The sequence below is a fragment of the Cydia fagiglandana genome, chromosome 9 (assembly GCF_963556715.1).
Source record: "Cydia fagiglandana chromosome 9, ilCydFagi1.1, whole genome shotgun sequence".
NCBI classification, from domain to species: domain Eukaryota; kingdom Metazoa; phylum Arthropoda; class Insecta; order Lepidoptera; family Tortricidae; genus Cydia; species Cydia fagiglandana.
In genome coordinates, this window is record NC_085940.1 from 12,276,257 (window position 1) to 12,298,301 (window position 22,045).

At 36.9% G+C, this 22,045-nt stretch overlaps 1 protein-coding gene across 3 annotated transcripts; it reads left to right on the forward strand.

Annotated features, from left to right (window-relative positions):
• The first annotated feature begins 1,783 nt into the window (after window positions 1–1,783).
• On the forward strand, window positions 1,784–17,584 carry LOC134667390 (globin-like). 3 transcript variants are annotated; one of them, XM_063524790.1, is made up of 5 exons: window positions 1,784–1,992; window positions 2,978–3,149; window positions 13,788–13,952; window positions 16,692–16,917; window positions 17,342–17,584. In XM_063524790.1, the coding sequence occupies exons 2-5, from the start codon at window positions 2,995–2,997 to the stop codon at window positions 17,459–17,461; spliced, it is 666 nt and encodes a 221-aa protein (XP_063380860.1). In that variant the 5' UTR covers window positions 1,784–1,992; window positions 2,978–2,994; the 3' UTR covers window positions 17,462–17,584. The 3 variants fall into 3 exon arrangements, with proteins under 3 accessions (XP_063380860.1, XP_063380862.1, XP_063380863.1); XM_063524792.1 differs by lacking the exons at window positions 13,788–13,952; window positions 16,692–16,917; window positions 17,342–17,584 and adding exons at window positions 7,355–7,580; window positions 8,206–9,052 and having other exon boundaries at window positions 1,787–1,992; XM_063524793.1 differs by lacking the exons at window positions 1,784–1,992; window positions 2,978–3,149 and adding an exon at window positions 9,609–10,098.
• Window positions 17,585–22,045: the final 4,461 nt, after the last annotated feature.

Below are 22,045 nucleotides of genomic sequence, written 5' to 3' on the forward strand. Positions count from 1 at the left end.
CAGGATTTTCCGAATTATTCTAAGTGTCTACTCTACTAAATTATTCTAAGTTAATATTCCATATAAACTACAGCCAAATATTTTCTATGTCCATGTAAACGATCGAATTCTTCAAAGTAAATATCTTCTAGTAAATAAAGTTCAAAATTCCATAGCAAAATAAACTAATATCACAAAATTAATTATTGTTCACAAGGTTGAAACTCTCTTGAAATAAAATTTAAAGTACTCACGATTCACACTTGACACAACTCACTGAACTGATGTGACGTCACACTTCGCTGAACTTCTTTTCCAGTTGCTGGTACTAGATGTCGCCACTTGACCTCTAAACTGCTGCCACTCGTATCCGCTTCCGTTTTTAGCTTCGGCTACTCGTTGCTAGATGGCGCTAGTAATCCCAGGTAGCTGGAAACTCTACCCGTCTAACCACGGGACGAAGTGGGTCCGAACTGAACTTTCAAAAAGCCGCTCGCTTATCCGGTTCGAAGGACCATGTACAATTTTGGACTCTGGTTTCGAAGGGAAAGCAGCTTCAATCAAACACCTTGTTATTATAAACAGAAGTATGTTTAATCTGGCACACAAATCGTCTCTATATACAAAAATAAATTAAGAAATCTTACGTATCCCACGACAGACAACCGTTCGCTAGTTCTAAACATAAAGAGCGACATCTACCGGGAAATTCAGTAAATAAGGCGTTTTATACAGGGGGGGAGGGGTAAAAAACCTAGAAATTGGATTAATTAATGGATGACCCCTAATAAGAAAAAGCCTAAAAAAAGCATTTACCAAAAATTGGTAAATTCATTTTATTTCTGGAAAATATTTTGAAATAAATATAAACTTGTAAATAGGTTTTCTATGCTAAGTGTAGGTACCTGACTACATTTTTCAAAACTCGGTAATTGCACATCTATAGGTGTCTCTAAAATAATTATTTTCTTATTTCCTTTCAGATAACTGAGGTAACGCTATAAAGTTCCCCTAAAGGTCTCCATAAAGTTTTCCATGTGTTATTGATGCAACCATTTTCGCCGAGTCCTAATTAACCCGCGGGACGATTGACATAAGAGGATTTCCCCATGGCAAATTGTTGTTTCCTTTTCCTTGAAATCTGGAACAGTATAAAAAATGTAAGTCATTAAGATATTAGGATATCAATGGGTATGAGTAGGTAGTGTTGTTGTTGTGTTACTCGTATAAGCCGACATGAATCAATCCATGTGTGAATGAAAGTGTATCGTGTGCACGGATTCATAAAGAACCCGGGTACCTACTGAGGGTGAGGGTCTACCGCGAATACCGAAGTTCGCAAATTACCTTTATTACCTTTTCCTTTTAGCATGGGAAAAGTAGCATATTTTGGCGGCAAAATATGTACATCCATGAAACTTTGTTTATGACCTTTATTTTGGGACTAGAAATGAGGATCTGCCGAGTCCTAAAAAAATTTAGGCATCCTAACCCGTTTTCTGGGGGGGGGGGGGGGGGTATGGGCAAGGGGTTCATTTAAAAATAATCACATTTGACAAACTAGGAAAGTGAGGTATCATTTTCGTGTATTTTTCTGCGCTGAATCGAATGAGACCACAACCATATTTATAGGATCAGTATCTTTATAGAAAAGATGATTCTCAAAAAGTATCGTAACGTTATTAGGCATACCTTAAGCTTCAGCTGTATCTTCTGTTAAGCTATTATTATTGTTTATCTATATGTACAAGTGCATAAAAGAACGTTACTTTTCCTCGAACAATGTAGCATGATTTACACCTTAGTAAACTGTTATTGCACTCGGCACCCAGCATTCATTTCCCATGAATGACGAGACAGTGGCAGATCGCTTATAAGTGTCTGAGTCCAGTGTGTAGCAAAACAAACAGCTGACTTCAGTACACGTGTAACAGTTGACCGCAGTGCGCGCGCGACCACAGACCTTGCCAATAACCGCGTAAACTTTTCGAAACACGGTGCGGAAGTTTGAACGTACGTATTTTGAAATTGGAATTTGTTTGTTCGAGTTGTATCGAATGTCATTTTGTTTTATTTTCCCACTATTTTGCAAGTGATTGCATAGACATTACTTTCTTAATTTTAGCTAAATAGGGGTTTAAAAACTTTCTCTACCTCTTCAGAAATTTAGTTCAAAATATGTTTAGGAGAAAATGTAGAAGACTAACGGTAAATAAAAAAAGAATCATTTATAAATTTAATTCATATTTCTAACTCAATATTACCTAATCCAAACCCTAGATTTTATATTATTTAAATTCCGATTCTTCTTGAAGCGATCCAAATTCAGGAGATTCTATATAAATTTGTGGAAATGCATATCGAATGAAGGCTCTACCTATGCTTAGTACGGATTAAGTATAGGTGTAGAGCCCTAATTCTCTCAGATATACATACATATGTTAGTCCTCTAGCGGTTGCTTATTTCATTTATTTCCCACATATAAGCTGGCAGTATTTCACCATTATTGAGTCTTCTCTTAGAGTAAGCTTTCTCTATCCCTTCCCTCCCTATTTCCATTTAGTGTCTATTACAGGGGCATATTCTGCTACTCTGACTGTTGATTCCACCTTGAGCCTAGTACTTAGTCCATGAGTGACTCTCTTCCTTATTCCCTAATTAATATAGACATATGTAACCAGAGTTGTATGTCCTTAAACCACGTACGGACCCGGGTATGTCCTTAAACCACGTCCAAGACCACCGGTGGACGGGCAGCAGCGTCCCTCAAATTCGGTGTACTCGACTGCGATCGCCAACCCGCCTGCCAAGCGTGGCGATTATGGCATTCACCCCCCAAAAAAGGGGGAGGCCTATGTTCAGCAGTGGACGTCTTATGGCTGACATGATGATGAACCAGAGTTGTATAGCTACATATTTCGTTCCCAAAAGTTAAGAACATTGGAGCCTAATTTCTGACTGTGACTTATATCAAAACCAAACTCCTTTATTTTCCAGGATCGCCAGTTGAGACGATGGGCAGTTGGTTGAGCCACCTGTGGTGGGGCGGGGATCCAGATGCGGTGAACTCGCTCTCAGGGCTGACCCGGCGAGAGGTGTATGCCGTGCAACGCTCTTGGGCGCCCGTCTTCGCTAACTCAGTTGCAAATGGATCAGAACTTCTCAAAAGGTAACATGTTAAAACTTGGAATATAAAGCTTACTCAAGACTTTTGGTAGCAATGATATTACATGGTTCCGTGGAAAATCTATCGCTAAGACCAACACAGTTCCGAGTTTAAGATCTCCAAGCATATTAGGTAACTCTTCGACGGGATGTTACGTTAATGCAGTGGTTCCTAACCTGGGGGTAATTACCCCCGTGGGGGTAAAACTGGTATTTTACGGGGGTAATAAGCTAACCTAATATAACAATACAACAAACGTACATGTTTTATTTTTTATTACCGTTGGGAGGAGGGGTAAAATCAGGTTCCCTAGTTAGTCATAGGGGTGACCGGACTGAAAAGGTTAGGTTAGGTTAGGTTAGGCATAAAAAATATCCTGCTGTTAAATACCTTTCTGAATTAGAGATTTACTAGATATGAATTAGTAAAGATATGTGACGTTTGACGTTCCACGGCCGTGGAACGTCACATATCTTGACTATTTCATATCAAGTAAATCTCTAATTAATTTCCCGAATTGTGCCGTTTATGAGTGATCACACTGCAGGAGAATTGTTATTGTTTACACAATGACAAATATTACAATAAATGTTAGTTCTCTATGTAATGTACTTTATGTAGTGTAAATAAATTTAAAGTACTCACATATCGATAAATCTAGTCGTTAAATTGTCCCGTGAGACATATTCTATTCAACATTCATCCGATCAAACGTGCATAAGTATATAAATATATCTACTACCTATACTGACAGGTCGGTCACAATACAGAGGAACCTTGGGGCCAAGTGTCACATCTTCTAATTGGTATTGAATATGTAGTGTCCCCAATTGAATACAAGTCGATTCAATTCGCTCCCATTGAGCAGCTGGTTGAATACGCTTTGTAGACAGGAATCAGAGTGGCAGCTATACCTACTCGCACAGATATATGTAGACTACAGATGCCATCGGAAAATGATTCGATTGTTTATCGTATTTCCGTGCAATAAAGTATGCCGTTCTAATACCCCATAGATATTTAAAATGATTATGAGTGTCACGTTAAAATATGTATGTTACTATTTTAAGGTGCTTACAAACAGTGAATGGATTTGGTTTTTTTTCTTTCTCTATTATTATTACATACCTATTTTAATATCGAATTTTATAGAATCTCTCAATCCTGGCAGCAGGATTTTTCATATTAAGTATATTTTCATTCATTTTTATTCGTACCTAATGGCTAATAAATAATGTGTAGGTACATGCCGAATCATGTGAGTTTGTTTGTTTAAAGTGGCACCATTTATAAAATGGCAGACTTATAAATATTCTCCAACACTTCTGAATATTTTCTTATTTAGACATAATATCAATTGGTCGAAATGACTGCGTAATGACATAGTAAAACTACAAGTGGTATTAGTTTTATAGACGTAATTTAAGCTGCCGACCGACATGTGCAACATGTGTCTGCAACTTGGATCTATTAACTCCTTTCGAGATACAGTAGAACCCGCTTAAGACGATTCTGAGGGGACCTAGCAAAAAAAGCGTCTTAAACGGGAAATCGTATTAAACGTGAAAAAAAAACTAGTATTATTTCATGTACTTACAAACACCGCAGCTGTGATAACGAGCGAATGATATCTAAGTGTCATAGATGTCATAGTGTAATCTAGGAACACTAACGATAGGCTCAATCAGAAAATTTTGAATGTCGTGGAGTAACTAACTGCAATTTAAAATCTGAGAGCGATAGCTAGCACTCCGTGGTCCATAACCGTCAAGCACATGGCACAGCATTCTCACGCCGATATGGACGAGACAAAAGATATTATACAAAACAAAAACTTAAGGTCAGGTAATAAACACATTAAAAAATTATCAAACTGCACAACGGGACTTAATCGCGTATTTAAGTTTTAAGATTTACCTCCGACGTTTCGAGGACGGCGTTGTCCCCGTGGTCTCGGAGAAGGTCGGAGGAGTCTTCTCCGAGACCACGGGGACAACGCCGTCCTCGAAACGTCGGAGGTAAATCTTAAAACTTAAATACGCGATTAAGTCCCGTTGTGCAGTTTGATAATGTTTAATAATCGTGAAAGTTTAAATCAACATTAAAAAATGTTGGCTAAGGGTGTGTTGCATAACAATACGACCGTACGACGGTTATGTTAATTACACAAATGTGAAAGATGGTGCGTAACGGCAATTTTAAATGGCGTATTAAGCGGGACGCGAGTCGTATTAACCATGAAAAAATGTATGAAAACAGGCCTAAAGTTGCAGGGACCGGCGTAAAATGGCGTATTATGCGGGAAATCGTATTAAACGTGATCGTATTAAGCGGGTTCTACTGTAGTTATCTCTTATAATAATTGATATACCGGGTGTGGCCTGTAACACGAGCAAATAATTAAAACATAGATTCTACTCCTCAAACGGTGACACTTTTGTTCAACAACTTTTAAAAATTATGAAGTATTTAGACTCCCTATTTTTCATACAGAATAAATATTAACTTCAATGGACGCCATCGCCGCGCATATCATTGTGATTGACGTTGCTTGTCACGCCTTAAAAATAACAAAATTCGCAATACATTGCGTCTTAGAATAAACTTTAAAGAGTATTAAAAATCAAACCACAAGTTATTTTTAAAAGTCGCTGAACAAATGTTGGTCAGTGTGACGAAGAGTACAGCCTACAGTTTAATTTTTTGCTCATATTACAGGCCACACCCGGTATGTACATGCGTTGTAACCTAAATAGAAACTGTGCGATACCTACTCAGCGACAACAAATTAAAATTATGTTTGGCTATCGTGCACCAACGCGTATGTCAAAAGGGTTTTTTTTTTATATACTTATGTATAATTAGTTCAATGTAAAAATCAAGGGCCGCAAAAGCGCAATTGAAGTTTCCTAAATTCGAGTCCAAGGGAATCAATTCAAAATCTAATATTATGTAACAAGCGACTAGTAATGTACATTACAATACAAGTGCGAAAAGTCGGAAATTGCGAATTAACTTTTCGCACGACCGTGAAGTGTACAACGTTATACAGTACATAATTATGGCCCTTAGGCACAGAATAAATAATAGTACTACCGTACAGAAAGGAAACTTCCTACAAAACCGAAGTTTGACAGCGGTTCAGGGTCGAATCATGCTATCCCTTTCTAATATATGACACTATCCCTTTCGGCTATTTAGGGTTGTCAAAATTCAAGTGATTATCTTATCTGTGGTCGTGCACGCAGAAGGTAGTCAAGTGGTGCCAACCCTAATAATTGCTCGGAGCAATGCTGAGCCGAGCGGAGCCGAGTTTGACCGATCTCAGGAGTTTCGCACCCCTGCCTTAGGCACGTATTGTCCTTAATCTCGCCCTAGGGTGGTAAAGTAGAACCATATGTAGGTACCTACTGTAAAAAGACTTTGAAGCCTTTAAATTATAAAAGTAAAACTCTATTTATTTTTATGCTCGAACCATATTTTGTTTTTGCTGTCAACAAAAATCAATAAGGTCAACATTTATTATTATCACAGGTCACAGAATTTTTGTTTTCTATCATCATATTGTTGAATAATTTATAAGGATGTTGAATGAGTTTTGAGTTTTAGCATATTGGTTTACTTATGTAATGATTAATAAAGAAGGTCTTGTGCCCGGGGATAGTTACGCTACGTCTTACGTAGGCGAACAACGCGCGAACGCGGCGCGGCGCGGCGCGGCGAAAGCGGCCGCCGCCGCGCCGCGCCGCGCCGCGCCGCCTGACATTCGCGTGCAAATCGCGCCGCACCGCGTTCGCAACGAGATCGCTTACGTAGGACACTTCTATGGGCATCAAAGGATTGATTTCGCCGCGCCGCGCCGCGCCGCGTTCGCGCGTTGTTCGCCTACGTAAGACGTAGCGTTAGGTATTCATTATTGTGGTTGCTATTCAAACATATTATGTATGTATGTGATTCTGATTATGGTGGATATAATCATCACTCAACTGTACTCGCTTGTATCATCTTCATCGTAACTCAACTAAGTACCTACTCTTTGTTTCTACTTTTTCTATAAATATATTTAACTATCTTTTATACATTAAAATATTTAAAATATACGATTTTAAACTGTTCATAACTAGACCAAAAAAGAAGTATAATTTATTATTATTTTCGTATTATACATTGTTCAATGCTCTATAAAAATAACACCGATTTTTTTGCAGGCTATTCCGCGCGTATCCCGAAACGCGCGATTTTTTCAAAATGGTCCGAAAGCTGCCGGAACCCGAATACGAGTCCAACATGCAATTCAGAGCGCACGTTATCAACTTGATGAACTCTATCGATCTGGCGGTGGGACACATGAACCAGCCAGACATGGTCGCAGCCATGATGGGAAAAATAGGAGAGTCTCACATGAAGAGGAAGATCAGTGAGCGACAGTTTTTAGTGAGTCTTGCTATTTATTGAACAAATTACTAAAACAGATGCGAGGTCTGCAAGGTAACTTTACAATTTCTATTCGAATTTTAAACAATTAATTTTCACTTCAAAAATAGTGGAGGAAAACTCATTTAATGTAAAACAAGTGTTATAAAATGAATGCAAAATTAAAATTAACTACAACTAAAAACTAAAGCTAAAAATTAAAAATACCTATTATTGAACTGTATTTACAGATGTAGTGGATAATGATTTTCCATCGTATTTTCACGGAACCGTACGCGTGTCTTGCTATTTCAGTCAGTCTCGGTACAAAAAGTACTAAGGTTGACTGAAGTAGCATGACAACTACGAACGTTTCCGAGAAAATACGATAGAAAACAATTATGCACTACATCTGTAGCTAGGTGGGGTATTTATTTAAATCCAAAACGGGACCTAAATGTCGCTATCTAGACACGCTACCAAGACCTCGTAAATGTCGCTATATCGTAAAAGTGACACAAAATACGCGGGAAGTAGTAAGGTACAGTTAATAATTAATATGAGTGTCACCTACGATTTTGAATTTTAATATAATATTATCTATTACAAAGTGTAACAAAAATACTAATAATTTGTTTTGTTACAGGAACTGAAAGAGGTGCTAATAAAAATGTTTATTGAAATACTTAAATTGGATGACATGACATTAGGCGCCTGGTCCAAAACCGTAGATTTTTGGTACAAACACATATTCGCAGGCCTAAATTGATCTTATTTAATAGAATGAGTTGTGTGTATTATTTTAGATTACACAGATGATAGTGACTAGAATCCAGTGATATGATAGTAAAGCAAGTAAAGCAGAGGCGATATTTTCTATTTTTTTTTAAATTATACCATATTATTATATCTATGTAAGGTAAAAGTCCTAGTGGTCGACATGCTAATGCTCAATAGTAAGAGAGCTTCACTAGTCGTTTCTACAATGTTAGTACCTAACTGTTATTGTAACAGTTACTTATATTTTATGAAATAGTTATAAATGGGAACAACATATACTAAAAATTAAATAATACTCGGGAAACTTGTCACTAAAATTAAAATTAAATTTTAAAAAAGGCTCCCGAGGCTGCCTTCATGCGTTATGGTGCCCAGAAGGCTGGCAGCTTTACCTGTAACTGCCAGCCCTCTGACCAGAGGCTGTGCCATATAGATACCTTAGTCCGAGTTTCTACACCAAAGTCGCAAATATGTTATGTAGCCCCGCCGAGGACATCATATTTACGCCGTTTGTTCTGCTATCATATCATATTGTAATAATGTGTGTACGTTATGGCTGTTTGTAAAATTAAGGTAGATTTAACAGTATTTTAATCGATGACCAATGAATATATAGGTACCTACCTAAGTATTTTGTTAAATTAGGGTTTTGTATTTTGCTATTTTTATAAAATTGCAACAATAGATACAAATAAAATAATTTAATAGTGAAATGCATTTTTTTTGTCAACATCTAATTGTCTTTTTCATCTTCTCATAAAACTGTAATGGTATTTTCTCTATGAAACTCCTAACTGAATTATGTGTATTAAAGTTAAAAAAGTATTGATTATACAACTTTTTATCACTGAATGAAATAAATCTCATCACCGCGCTCTGGGCACCCTGATTCTGCACTTCGATATTGCGGAATTTAAATTTTCAGTTAGTACTCCGGCATAGTTATTTTGTTAGTAGAGAAATGCGGCAAATTTAGAAAATGGAGAGGCGAAGGGTTAATCTTCCATAGAAAATTTAAAAGGCCGTTTTCTACTGACAATGACAAGTTGGGTTACGTAGTTGTGTTGTGTGTTTGAGTACCTATATCTACTTAGGTACTAAACTATTTTTAGGTACTTCTGTTTGAGAAATTTATTATAGGTAGGTATACTTAATTACATAATTAATTAGCTTTCGTAATCTCATATCTAACTTAGGCCACTTAGGCCCATTAGCAAAGTAAGAAGGTACTTAAATACCTATAGTCAAAATGCGGTTAACTTCTCAAAACCACGTCATGATTGTATAAAACACGATTTTTATTGGAATGGCATAAGGTATAATTATACGTAGGTGATTTGTTTGCCGGGTGCGGCGCCTAGCGGTCACTGTTTGTCCGCAAAAACCACAATGATTTGACAAGACTTGTTATACTTGTTAGAGAATTATTCAATGAACACTTCATTTTTATTGCCCAGTACATTCATAATAATGTTTGATTATTTCGTCCTTCTTGAAAGAAACAAATGACTTTTACCTTATGACGAACCCACCGGGAGATTGGAAACTCTGCAGAAATTACTGCATTGCAAATAATCGTCATTTGTCGGTTTACATACTCGTAAAACATACGTGATCATTATCAGCCATCCGCGATATGTGGCCAGTATTATTTTTGTCACAGAGTGAGTCGCGCGCGTTCTCTCCATTATTATAACCTCAAAATATTCCAAAGACAATCGCGCGGGAAAAAAGAGCGCGAAAACAAACGTCAATCGGAGTGAGTATTTATGCAAGCGTTCAGAATGATTCAATTGATGTACCTAATAAAAACTTGTTTACTGTTGAGGAAGGTAAAATATATACAAGATTCTCATAAATGATGCGTCACTTGTCACAACAGATACTCTTCGATAGATTAATGATCATTGTAGTGTACATCAATTTGCCGCCAAGGAATACCCAGAAGGAAAATAATTGCTAAATCCAAGCCTTTATTGTGAATGATAGATAGATTTTTTTTAAGCGCTCGATTGTCACTATAATGTAAAATTGGTGATATAATTTTGTGGGTGAGGACACCAGATGAATTTAATTTCTGATCTATTTGATTGTCTCATCTGGACTGGCTTAACACATTTAAACAATCCGAAGAAGCTCTGTGTGTCAAACTCGCAAAGCGTATGATGAATGATACTGTTTGTGCTTATGTCACAAAAATTACACAGATTACACTTGGTAGGTATGTTATATATGTATTTACTATTTAATATTATTTTGAAATCGTTCGATTAGGTAAATTGTCCGCACATGCTGAGCCTTGAACCGAGGTCGCATCCATCGACAGCCAATTCCATTCGAATTTAATCCGATTATCGATACTTCGAGCATTTGACGACGCATTTACAATTGAATTCCGTTTATTTTATTCAAAGGAATAGGTACCTTGTTGTCCTTGTTTAAGGCAAATAAACCTATGGCAAACATTATGCAAATTATACGAATACATGACTCGGACATAATATGATAAACATGAAGCGTTATTCTGATCAAAACAACGAGTTTCATTAGAAATATTTTTTTTACATTCAGATACATATAATATGTATAGCTAGTAGTGAGTATATAAATATAAAACATTCCTCAAAACTCCTTAATATAATGACTCTACTTTGATAATAAGTTGACATAAGCACATTTAGCAAATAAGTGTGACATAAGCACATTTAGCAATTATTTTCCTGTCTCCATCATCAGATCAGCTCGATGGTACCATAATATTGCATTGTCATCCGATTTATACATGCATGCAAAATTTCAGCTCAATCGGAAACCGGGAAGTGGGTCAAATTTAACTTGCAATATTTGATTACACACAGACAGACAGACAGACAACGGTCAGGTGAAACTAAATAAAAGCTTGTAATAAAAGTAGATTGATTCGCCTGTTCCTGATATTATTGTCTACGGGTGCAATAGAGTATTTAAGAGCAAGTTCGGTCTGGCCAGCCACATTTGGCTCATGCCTCATGCTAGACAACGTCCATAATGTTTGTTTGGGGTCGCCGTCATCGAAAACGATGAGGAGGACTATATCAACATTAATGTTTCATTTGTTTTGTTGTTTTACATTTCAAGATCTTATATCATTTTTCTACTCAAATTAATAAATTAGAAAAAGTTTATTGGTAGGTACAGTGAATTTAATTCAAATAGTTTAATTGATATCCTCTAGTGAAGAACAACATTTCTTGGTAACATGAGTCAAATACTACGATTAGTTGTAGGTAGCGTACGAGCAAAAAAGTATGCGTCGCGTCGCGTCGGCTTCAATAGTATACTAAAAAGACACGTGATGTTATAGGCTAACCACATGCTGATATTATCGTGTATCCACCGCTTAGCGAGGTAGGCGAACGTTCGCCTAGCTAGCATCTAGAGTGAGATAGCAAATTCTGCGAAGAAAATATATTACTTTAATTGCTATTGCAGATAGCTGCCTTTTCCCTCGTTGGACTAAAAGCATCAGGAGTATTAACAATTCTGAGCAGGGAAACCAAAAAACGAAGACAGGAATTTTCTGTTGTGAATGTCATGATTGTCATGTAACTAATTTTGGTTCCACACGGCGGCATACCCTCCAAGCTCCAATGCTCTATTGTTTGTGCATTGACTCTAGGCACTCTAGGTAGCACTTATTCGTTGATTTAGGCCACAAGGTGGCAGAGGGCCAACCGCAAGGGCTGCCTCCCTATCACACGTACGTACGAATTTACAAGTGCGACAAAGAGGCAACACGTCGAACGTGGTTCGCGGACCCTCAGATCCTCCAATGTGTTTTATGCATTTGATTTCATCTATAGTTCGCTTACCCAAAGCTTTTCTGCGCTCAGTGAGCAATAGGAACAACAGCCGTGGCTGTTATGCCGTTAATCCAGTAAGCTGCAAACTCGCAAGGTAATACCTACACGCGCCGGTTTTCCTCATTCAACCCATTCATTTGCCGTCTACGACGTCGTCTGCGCTTAATTTATGGCTTAGTGTGGTATTTCGCGGTGTTACCGGTTACCCATTAGGAGTACCTACATTAAATTAAACACGTTTTGAGAATCCTTTTTATTAAAAGAAAAACCTTCAGCTGTTATAATTTAAGTAGTAGTAGGAGTTTGAGCTGTCAAACAGTAGCAAACATTTCCTTTCGCACCTGAATAGCACATAAGTAATTAGCACACATTTGTGTGTTCATGGGTTGTCTACAGGTCAAAGGTCTTTGTCCAAAATGGGACTATCACAAACTACTAATTGTAAGAAGAATCTACTGAGGACTATCAGACAACACAGATTGTATCTTTCTAATGCCCACCAAAAGTATTATCAGTCGAGCTGTGCCGAATCAAAATGTTTGCGCGCCCGACTGCACGCACTAATTTACTTGCCAAAGCGCCCATTGTCAGGGCAATAGTAATATTGAACGAAGTCTCCGCCAAAATAGATATATTTAACTGCACTCTGAGTGAATTCACAAAGATAACAAGCTGGAAATTATGCTATCAGCCAAATATTTAGTTATACTGTAACAATATTTTTAAGTGGGTTGTAAAATGTTAATTATTTATTTTTGTCTAAATTGTAATAATAATCTTTGTGTAATATTTTTAAATGTGTTGTTACCTGTAAATTATTTATTTTTGTCTTCCTTTATGTAATACATATCGCGCATTGGATTACTCTGTAAAGTGGTACTGTATACTTGATTATTAAATAAATATTAAATATAAATATTAAATTAAAATTCAAAGCGCTCACTACCAATTAGCTCTATCATTCGATAACTATGTAGATGTATGGAAATGATGGGGCAAGCTCTTGAGTTGGGGCGTTGAGGGAGCAATTATTCAAAAGATCCCAATGGTTAGAACTGTTCGAACCCTTAAAGACATAGACATAGGATAAGTAACAGAAATTCTTATTAAGATCAGAGGGGGTAAGATAAACACTGGGGCAAGAGAAACACTTCGGTATCCTCATAATGTTACTCTAGCCCCGAGTAAAATAAACTATGATTGTCTTACCTTACCCCATCTGGACCATCTGACCTTAAAACCTTCAACATCGTTATAAAAATTATACAGGGTGTTTGGTACATCGTTTGCCAAATTAAAACGGCAGATAGGTTGATTCATTTGCTATCTTCTCATGCCTTGAAAAACAAAATTGGCCATGGTTTTTTTTACTACTACGCAAGTAAAAATTTGAAATTTAGGAAAAAATAGCATAGAAGTGAAAAAAAAATGTGCGCCAAATTTAAAAAAATTACCCCGGAGAAGATAGCAAATGACTCAACCTATCTGCCGTTTTAATTTGGCAAACGATGTACCAAACACCCTGTATAGAAATGACAAAAGGTAGGTGTAACTTTTGTATGGTGTAAGTTTTAGACCTCTAATAGTTATGAACAAACCGCTACAGTTTCAGCATCATGGGGCACCTGTTAAGCCGGTGGTGGTGGGGCGGCGACCCTGACGCCACAAGCCCAGTGTCGGGCCTGACTCTTCGCCAGGTGTACCAGGTCCAAAGCACCTGGCGGCCCGTGGACGCAGACGCGGGTAAATACGGGATGGAGCTGTTCTTGAGGTGAGTGACGTAAACATCGATATTTTAAAGCTTTAACCTCTAAGGGCCATTTGCACCATTCCACTAACCCGGGGTTAACCGGTAAAATCTGGAGTTACCATGGTTACCAGTACAAGTTGACACTGGATTAACGGTTTAACCGGTTAACCTCGGATTAGTGGGACGGTGCAAGTGGCGCTAAGTGTAAGGCCTGAGTGGACGCTCGAGTTGAGCGTGCAGCGGGGCGGGGGGGTGCGGCGGCGGCGTACATGTTAAACAAATGCAAACGGATAGGAGCGGCCTTAGTGCACGCTGCTCAAATCACTTGTGAGCCCGACGCCACGCTGCACGCCCCGCTGAACGCTCCGCTCCGAGGGTCCACTCAGGCCTTAAGGTGACAGTCCATTTCCAACGACAGCTGCATTACTGTTCATTTTACTATGGAATTTGACAATGACAATGACGCGTTCAGTACCGGTAGTGCAGCTGCGGTTAGAAATGGAATGTTACCATTACACTAATACTTATAAGAATGAAACAATGTAGCTAAAGATTTGATGATACCTACAATAAAATCTAAAAACTACGATTTGGGTTGGGCGGTAGGTGTCAGTTTCGACAGAAACCAGTTGAGATTTTGGACAAAATCTCTATAATTTAGATTCTGGTTACTTCAGATTACCTATAGTTCGGTTTCTGAATGAGACGGTTTCGGAAAAAAACGTATGAAGTTTAAGTCACTTTTTTTTCACTTTAATTTCTGAGTAGGTCAGATTCTTAGCAGGTTACGGTCATTATAGTATCAAATCAGATGACCATTAAGTTTGATACGAAAAAATGAGATTTCAAATGTATACGTACCTAACGTAAACATAGCATGTCAGATAAACGTCAGTCCATACATGTGGTTGACCATTGGTCGCCTATTTTCGACAGAGGGGAACGCCTGTTAATGACCACTCAGTTTGGTTATGTTCTCTAAGCTCGGGAGACGCGGTTGGCAATGTCAAACTTAATGGTCATCTGATTTGATACTATAATGACCGTAACCTGCTAAGAATCTGACCTACTCAGAAATTGAATAGAAAAAAAATTGACTTAAACTTCATATGTTTTTTTCCGAAACTGTCTCATTCAGAAACCGAACTATAGGTAATCTGAAGTAACCAGAATCTAAATTATAGAGATTTTGTCCAAAATCTCAACTGGTTTCTGTCGAAACTGACACCTACCGCCCAAATCAAAACTACGACCCTAACAAAATATACGAATAAAACATGTATGAAAATTTGGATAACCTTCGTTTTCTTTCGCAAATAAACAGAGGCCTTGGGCTCGAGCTCTACATAATGCCATTTTGCCACCAAGAATCATCGCATTCACGTTCAAGTGCCATAAAATGCGCACTAAATAGGGCTTTTCGCGATACGGGGCAAAAGGTCAATGCCACCTGATACGGCTCTTCATGAAAATATTCGACGCGGAAGAATCGCGAACCCAACCCGTGCCTATTATTATTATGATCTTTGGAAAACCAAGCACACAAATTGGACTTTTTTTTAATAACATCGTAACAGTTCAACCACCGTAAGGCTATTATAGTATATACACAGTTCTACCTCTGTAGAAATTTCTCTGGAAAACGTGTATTTTATTTTATTATTGTCCTACGTAGATAAAAACATAAGAAACGATAAAACATGGCTAGATTAACGTTTCATGTCTCTAAATTCCGGCGGCAAATCCAAAAAATTACCGCATCTACAATTTTTATATTTCGCGCCATTACGGAAATACATATTTTACGTAGAATCGTACCAAGCTAGTCTGCATGTCATTTGCAAGACAAAGTGAGGCAGTGTCACCTAAGTGTAGGCAAAATTCTATCAAAATATGAAGATTATACTAACACTGGATTACGTTTCGGCCACGTCATTGAGCGACTTACGACGGCGGCAGCGATAACGATAGGTTGGAGTGAGACACAGCGATTGGACCTTTCGTTCCCACCTATGGTTGTTGCTGCCGCCGTCGCATGTCGCTTAATGTCGTGGCCGAGCCGTAACTTTTTTCTCTTCAAGTCGTTGCTAAGTCAGACTCTACCGTTGATATTTTCTATCTAGACCCTACCTTAAACATTTTTAAATCTTAAACTTACTTAAAAGGAATAGTACATTATTGTCGAGGCTTGGAAGTAGCTACTTGCAGGCTGAGGATTCGTTTTAAACGGACGACCTTGGGAGTCCGTTTAATTGAATCCGAAGCCAGCAAGTAGCCTTCCAGCCGAGTCATATATAGTGCTTTTCTCAAAAATGGTGCAAGAAATATAAATATCATAGAAATATTTTACAAAAGCAACGTTCTTACATATATATTTTGACAGAAAAAAACCCTTGCCGCCTTTTTATTTTTTTTAATAAAAAACTAGAAGTGTATTTTTCTGCCAAAAATACGCCAACCTATTTGAGACATCTAAATAGTCGCGGTACTATTCATCTGTTTGGCTGTTTAATGGGCCTGTGCCTTCATTTGATATGGTAATTTCAACTTTTAAAAAGTTTGGAACTCGACAAATAATGGAATTTGTATGCAACATTGCAGTCCCAAAATCGAGACTGCAATGTTTTTAACTTTTTAATTTTTGTCTGACCATAAACTACGCGCTTCGCGACCAATTCTTTAGACGGCAAAGTCGACTTTGCCGTCCATTTTTGAGAAAAGAAATATTTCACATTAATATGGTACCTAAACTATTCACAGATTGTTTCGTGCCGACCCAGAAACGAAGACATTCTTCAAAGCTATTCGGGACCTCGACGAAGACAGGATAAGAAACAGTTACCAGTTTAAAGCACACACCATTAACTTCATGTCTGCTATCAGCCTGGCCGTGACCAACCTGAGGCAACCAGAACTGGTTGTGGCTATGATGGAGAAACTTGGAGAGTCACATAGCAAGAGGAAAATTTCTACGAAGTATTTTCATGTGAGTTTCAGTGCTGGGCCTTACACAGTGACCGTAAATGTTGTTAGTTCTTATGCTACACTTATACCTACTTGCCCCAGTAACCCGGGGTTATGCGGTTAAACCGTTAACTCGGTGTCAGATTGTACTGGTAACCACGGTAACTCCAGGTTTAACTGGTTAACCCCGGGTTAGTGCAATGGTGCAAGTGGGCCTTAGTGTTATCGTAAAAGTGATGATTAAATGAGAGATTAATTGCCAACAACTAAAAACCTATCAATACGAGTAAGAGTGACATTCCATTTCCAACTGCAGCTGCAATACTGTTCATTTTACTATGGAAACGCGTCGCTGTCATTGTCAATTGCCATAGAAAATGAACAGTATTGCAGCTGCAGTTGGAAATGGAATGTCACTTTAATACGACATTATGTTTTTTTTTCAGGAAACAAAAGATGTCTTAATAGGCATGCTAAAGAATGATTTAAAATTGACAAACGATGAAATGATGGCGTGGGAAACATTTATAAGTTTTATATACAAACATATTTTTCATAAGTTATAGTGAACAAAATTATATTTATAATAAGATTAATTTTACTGTTACTGACTGACATTTTAATAAGTTTTAGATTTTGCTATACATACTTATAGTACATTCATGTTAATAAAAGTATTTTATTAATTGTTTTAGTTTTCTAATTTGAATAATCTTAATATATACAATATTAATGCACGTGTCCTGACTGACTGACTCATCAACGCAGAGCCGAAACTACAAAAGCTAGGAAGTTGAAGCTTATATAATAACATCATATTTTTTAGTTTTAGTTATTTTAATTGTAGTTAGTTTTAGTTTTATATTCCTGTTTATGTCTTTTAGAAATTTAAATTTACTACTTCTGTCATCATATTTTTTTAAACCTAAATGTGGTTACTTATTACATTCTGAACAAGTGCAAGTTATCAAGGACACCACTTCAAAACAACCACCACAGGTACTATGTTTTATTTAAGAATGAATTGTTTAACCACATCCATTATTTATGAGAAAAATGTTGCTTATGAATTTTACAAGCCTACCGTGCCTTCATCAATATTAATAGGACTGAGATTCTTCAGAACAGCCGTGGCTTGTCATCACAAAATCATGTCACGCCATCGTAAAAAGTTCAACAACGGAAAAGTACAAAAATGTATCGTTAGCTTAGAATTAAGTATAATTTATTTTAGTTGATAATAAAACAACGGTTTGCTAATAATTTAGAGATACAAGAGATTTGTGTGAGACATATCAGAGGGCTTACCGTTGTTGCCTCCCTGTCGCACTTGTATATTCGTACGTAAGTGTGACGGGGTGGCAGCACATCGAACGTGGTTCGCGGTAAGCCCTCTGAGTTGTGTGTGTGTTAAGTACTTAGTAACCTAACTACAGATTTGCCCATTGTATTCCGTCTGGCAGATACCTATCTATGTATAAGGTAAATGTACGCTCCACCGAACGCTCAAAATCCGTCCGTATCACCGAATTTCTTCTATTTTAGGCTATAAGTCGATTACTTACAGCTGATATTTACTTGCGTATTTTTTTTTCACGAGTTAAATACCTGTCCCTTTCAAGGCCTCAGAGTCGGCCAATTTGTGCCGCAGTTGGGACGTGGCAATTGATCGAAACAGGTCGTCGCTGCCGATTGCCACTTTGTATGGGCAACCTTAAAGAAATCGTTAAGAAGTTGCGTATATTTCTTAAGGCCATAAAACCTTTTAAATTTATTTCTGTGTTTCAAAGTATGATTTTACAGTGTGATTACCTAATTAGTTTGTGTACTTTAGTAAATTTAATTAATTTAGTGCAGTCATATTATCAGAAATTAAGCTTAATGTGAGTTCGGTGATGAGTACACCGACAATTTAATTGGAAGGTATTATCGAACAGCGTCCGGAATCAGGAAAAGCGTATGTTTTTGAAATTATTTTTCTAGTGGTTGATTACGAACTATTTAGATTAACTACCTAATTTCACAAATAAATTAATGTATTTGCAATTTTATGAGCAATTGCCGAACAACAATAATCTATATAGATTATTATAAAACTGCGTTTGAAATGTTCATGTTTTACGACTTTTTGGCATCAAAATAAGGTTTTTGGCAAGACTATTATCAAACAATAATTTTAGATATTTTACGCCAGTATTAGCGAGAATTTTATACATGTACGGTTTAGTAATGGATTCAAGTATTAAATTAATTGATAGATTTGTAGTTATACCATATTGATTACGATTTAAATACTATTTTCAAAATCTGTTCGCGAAATAGGTTCCTCATATTTTCCATGTTTCGTTCACCGAACGGCTGTTCGGTGAATGGTACCCATGGTCTCTGCTACCGAACTCTCGTTTGCGTTAACCATGTTTCTATTCGACGTTCATTAGAATATCATCCTTATTATTATAACGACTAGGTTTCTATTTATATGTTTATTTTTTGTGACCATTATTTCAATGCCAGCCCTTCTCAAACTTTAGACATACTTATTGGACGCCTGATAATAGTCTCGGAATGTGGACAAAAAAACTCAATCTGATAATAAAAATAATAAAGTAATAATATTTTATACAGGATGGTCCAAACCTAGACGTCCAACATTTTTTTTAGATTCGTCTCGTCGTCGTCGTCATCTCGTCGTCGTGGGGCGATTTAAACTTGACTTTTTAAACTTTAAACTTTTGTTATTTAACCTTCCCTAGAAAATAGACGAGACAAAATGCATAAAACAGCCAAATTTTTTTATACATATACGTACATGTTTGATAATTGTTGCATACCTGGGTAAATTTTTGAAGAGGGTGTTTTTTCGACATTTGTATGGCAATTTTTTATTTTTGAAAAATCTGATTTATAATCATCGTTTTAGGAAGGGTTTTTAACAACAAAAAATATACTGTAGGAGGCACCTCTGTACTTTTTATAGTTAGCTAGATATGGACGTTTAAAGATCGACATTTGTATGCCACTATTTAGCCATTTGTAAGGCGCTTTTGACATGTATAAGGCATTTTTTCGACATTATATGGCAGTATCAACATGTATATTCCACTATTTATTATTTTTGTTGCATTTATAAGATCCTGACGACATTTGTATGGCACCTACTCGACATCTGTATGACACTATGTCGACATTTGTATGCCACAATCGACATTTTTATGGTCAAAATAGCCGTATAAATGTCGCCATACAAATGTCGCGACATGTCGCCAATAATATTTTTTTGCGATATTTCCTACACAATACAACCGATTCACTTATGTATTTTACTATATATTTTATCACTATATTTGCAACTATTATTATTAAATAAACATTTTTATTTCAACGATGTACCAACGTATTAAGCGTCCATACAAATGTCATTGTAGTCGTACCAAAATATTTCGAAAGAGATTCTTACCTGTATTAACATAAATTAAACTGTTTTCGCGTCTACATTCGATGTCAATCGATGCCCAACTAACCGCACTATTGCGTCGTAAATTTAATCTAACCGTTATTCAATAGACAAAGAAGATTATAGGGGGTATATTTAAGTCATAAAAAAACAGGTGCCGCGCGGGACAGCGATAAAAAGGCTTCTCTTGTTTTATTAAATAACGCATTAATTTATCAATATGATTAAATCAATTCTCTAGAAAATGCTCTTTATAAAAAAACAAAGTTGTTTATTATATGTTGCCTACATCCAAAGTTATGATTTTTTTTATCGCGCTATACCGCCACTGGGTCGCGAAAAACGGCATATTTCGCCATTTTTGGAACTTCAAATGCGATTTTGTCAGGAACAAATAATATATTAGGTACAGTTGTGCATGATTTTTAAAGCTTATAAGACATTGAATGAAAATATATACATACCCAGTCTTATAGTCCTATGGATTTCGAGTTTTAGCCATGGGGCAGCAAAAAATGCCTATTTGAAAATTGACCCACCTACCTATTTGGGATGACTTATTTTTCAAAAGTATTTTTCAATAAAAAAGACACGTCAAGATCGCTTACCACCTTTCTAATGCTAAAAAACAAAGTATAGTAGGGATTTAATACTGAACTACTAAAGTTTGGGCACCACTCAACACCATATTTTCATACAATTATTTCCTAGTTCGGTAATGCGGTCTCCCTATTCGGTATAATGTGCAAATCACCTTTCTTAGTTCGGTAAATGGTACAATCAAGGAAACTGGAAGAAATGATTTTAAAAATATTTTTAATATACGTCCAATCATTTCAGTAATTTATAGTTATGTTTAAATGAGGACAAATTTATCTAAGAGTCAATTTTAGTATTGAACATATTCGTATGCAAATACCAGAACTAATTAAAAAAAGAAACGTAAGTCTAGGTCTTAAGCGTTCGGTGGAGCGTACATTTACCTTATTTCGGACAAATCTCACAAATCAAGCGCACTATGGCCCCCTGTGATTTCGTTTTATTTTTTCGAGCTTTCGATTTCGTGATTATCCCTGCAATACAGTATGTAACAGAACGAAAAGCAATTACTCAAACCCGTTTTAGGTCATACTAAGCAACTTTTACTATGGGAGCAACCCCGAAATCGCGAAAAAAAATTTACTCTCCCATAGGAAATTTCAACATCAGACCAGCAAAATGTATGAAACATGCAATGTTTTTTTCGCGTTTTCGGGGTTGGTCCTTGGTCCCATAGTAAAAGTTTCTCAGAATGACCTAAACATTTCAGTCAATTTTCAATATCTATTACTCGTATTTCCAAATTATCATTTCGCCGTTTGCCACAGACTTTAAAGTGACGAAATCGAGCGCTCGAAATTCAAAAATCGGCCCTCAGATGTTTCAATTGCGCACATTGTAAAAGAACTCTATGTTTACATAAAATAAGTACTTTGGATTGTTTGCCTTAAACGTAAACAATAAATTGAATGATTATGGCGCTCAAAAGGCTAATGCTAAATACCTGCACCTGCATATTCGTATTCTCTACGTATACCGCGCGCATCACTTACCTGTGCCGAGCCAAAAGCCCGAGCTGTTAAAATAGCACTAAATAAAGTGATACAAATTCACTCACACATGCACATTTTAGCCTAATTTTTAGGGTTCCATATGA

Bases quoted from the DNA above. Each gene is read 5' to 3' on its own strand.
- LOC134667390 (XM_063524790.1), top strand. From the start codon at position 2,995: ATGGGCAGTTGGTTGAGCCACCTGTGGTGGGGCGGGGATCCAGATGCG. The intron at 3,150-13,787 runs GTAACATGTTAA...AAACCGCTACAG, and splicing joins GGATCAGAACTTCTCAAAAG to TTTCAGCATCATGGGGCACC. The intron at 16,918-17,341 runs GTGAGTTTCAGT...TTTTTTTTTCAG, and splicing joins TTTCTACGAAGTATTTTCAT to GAAACAAAAGATGTCTTAAT.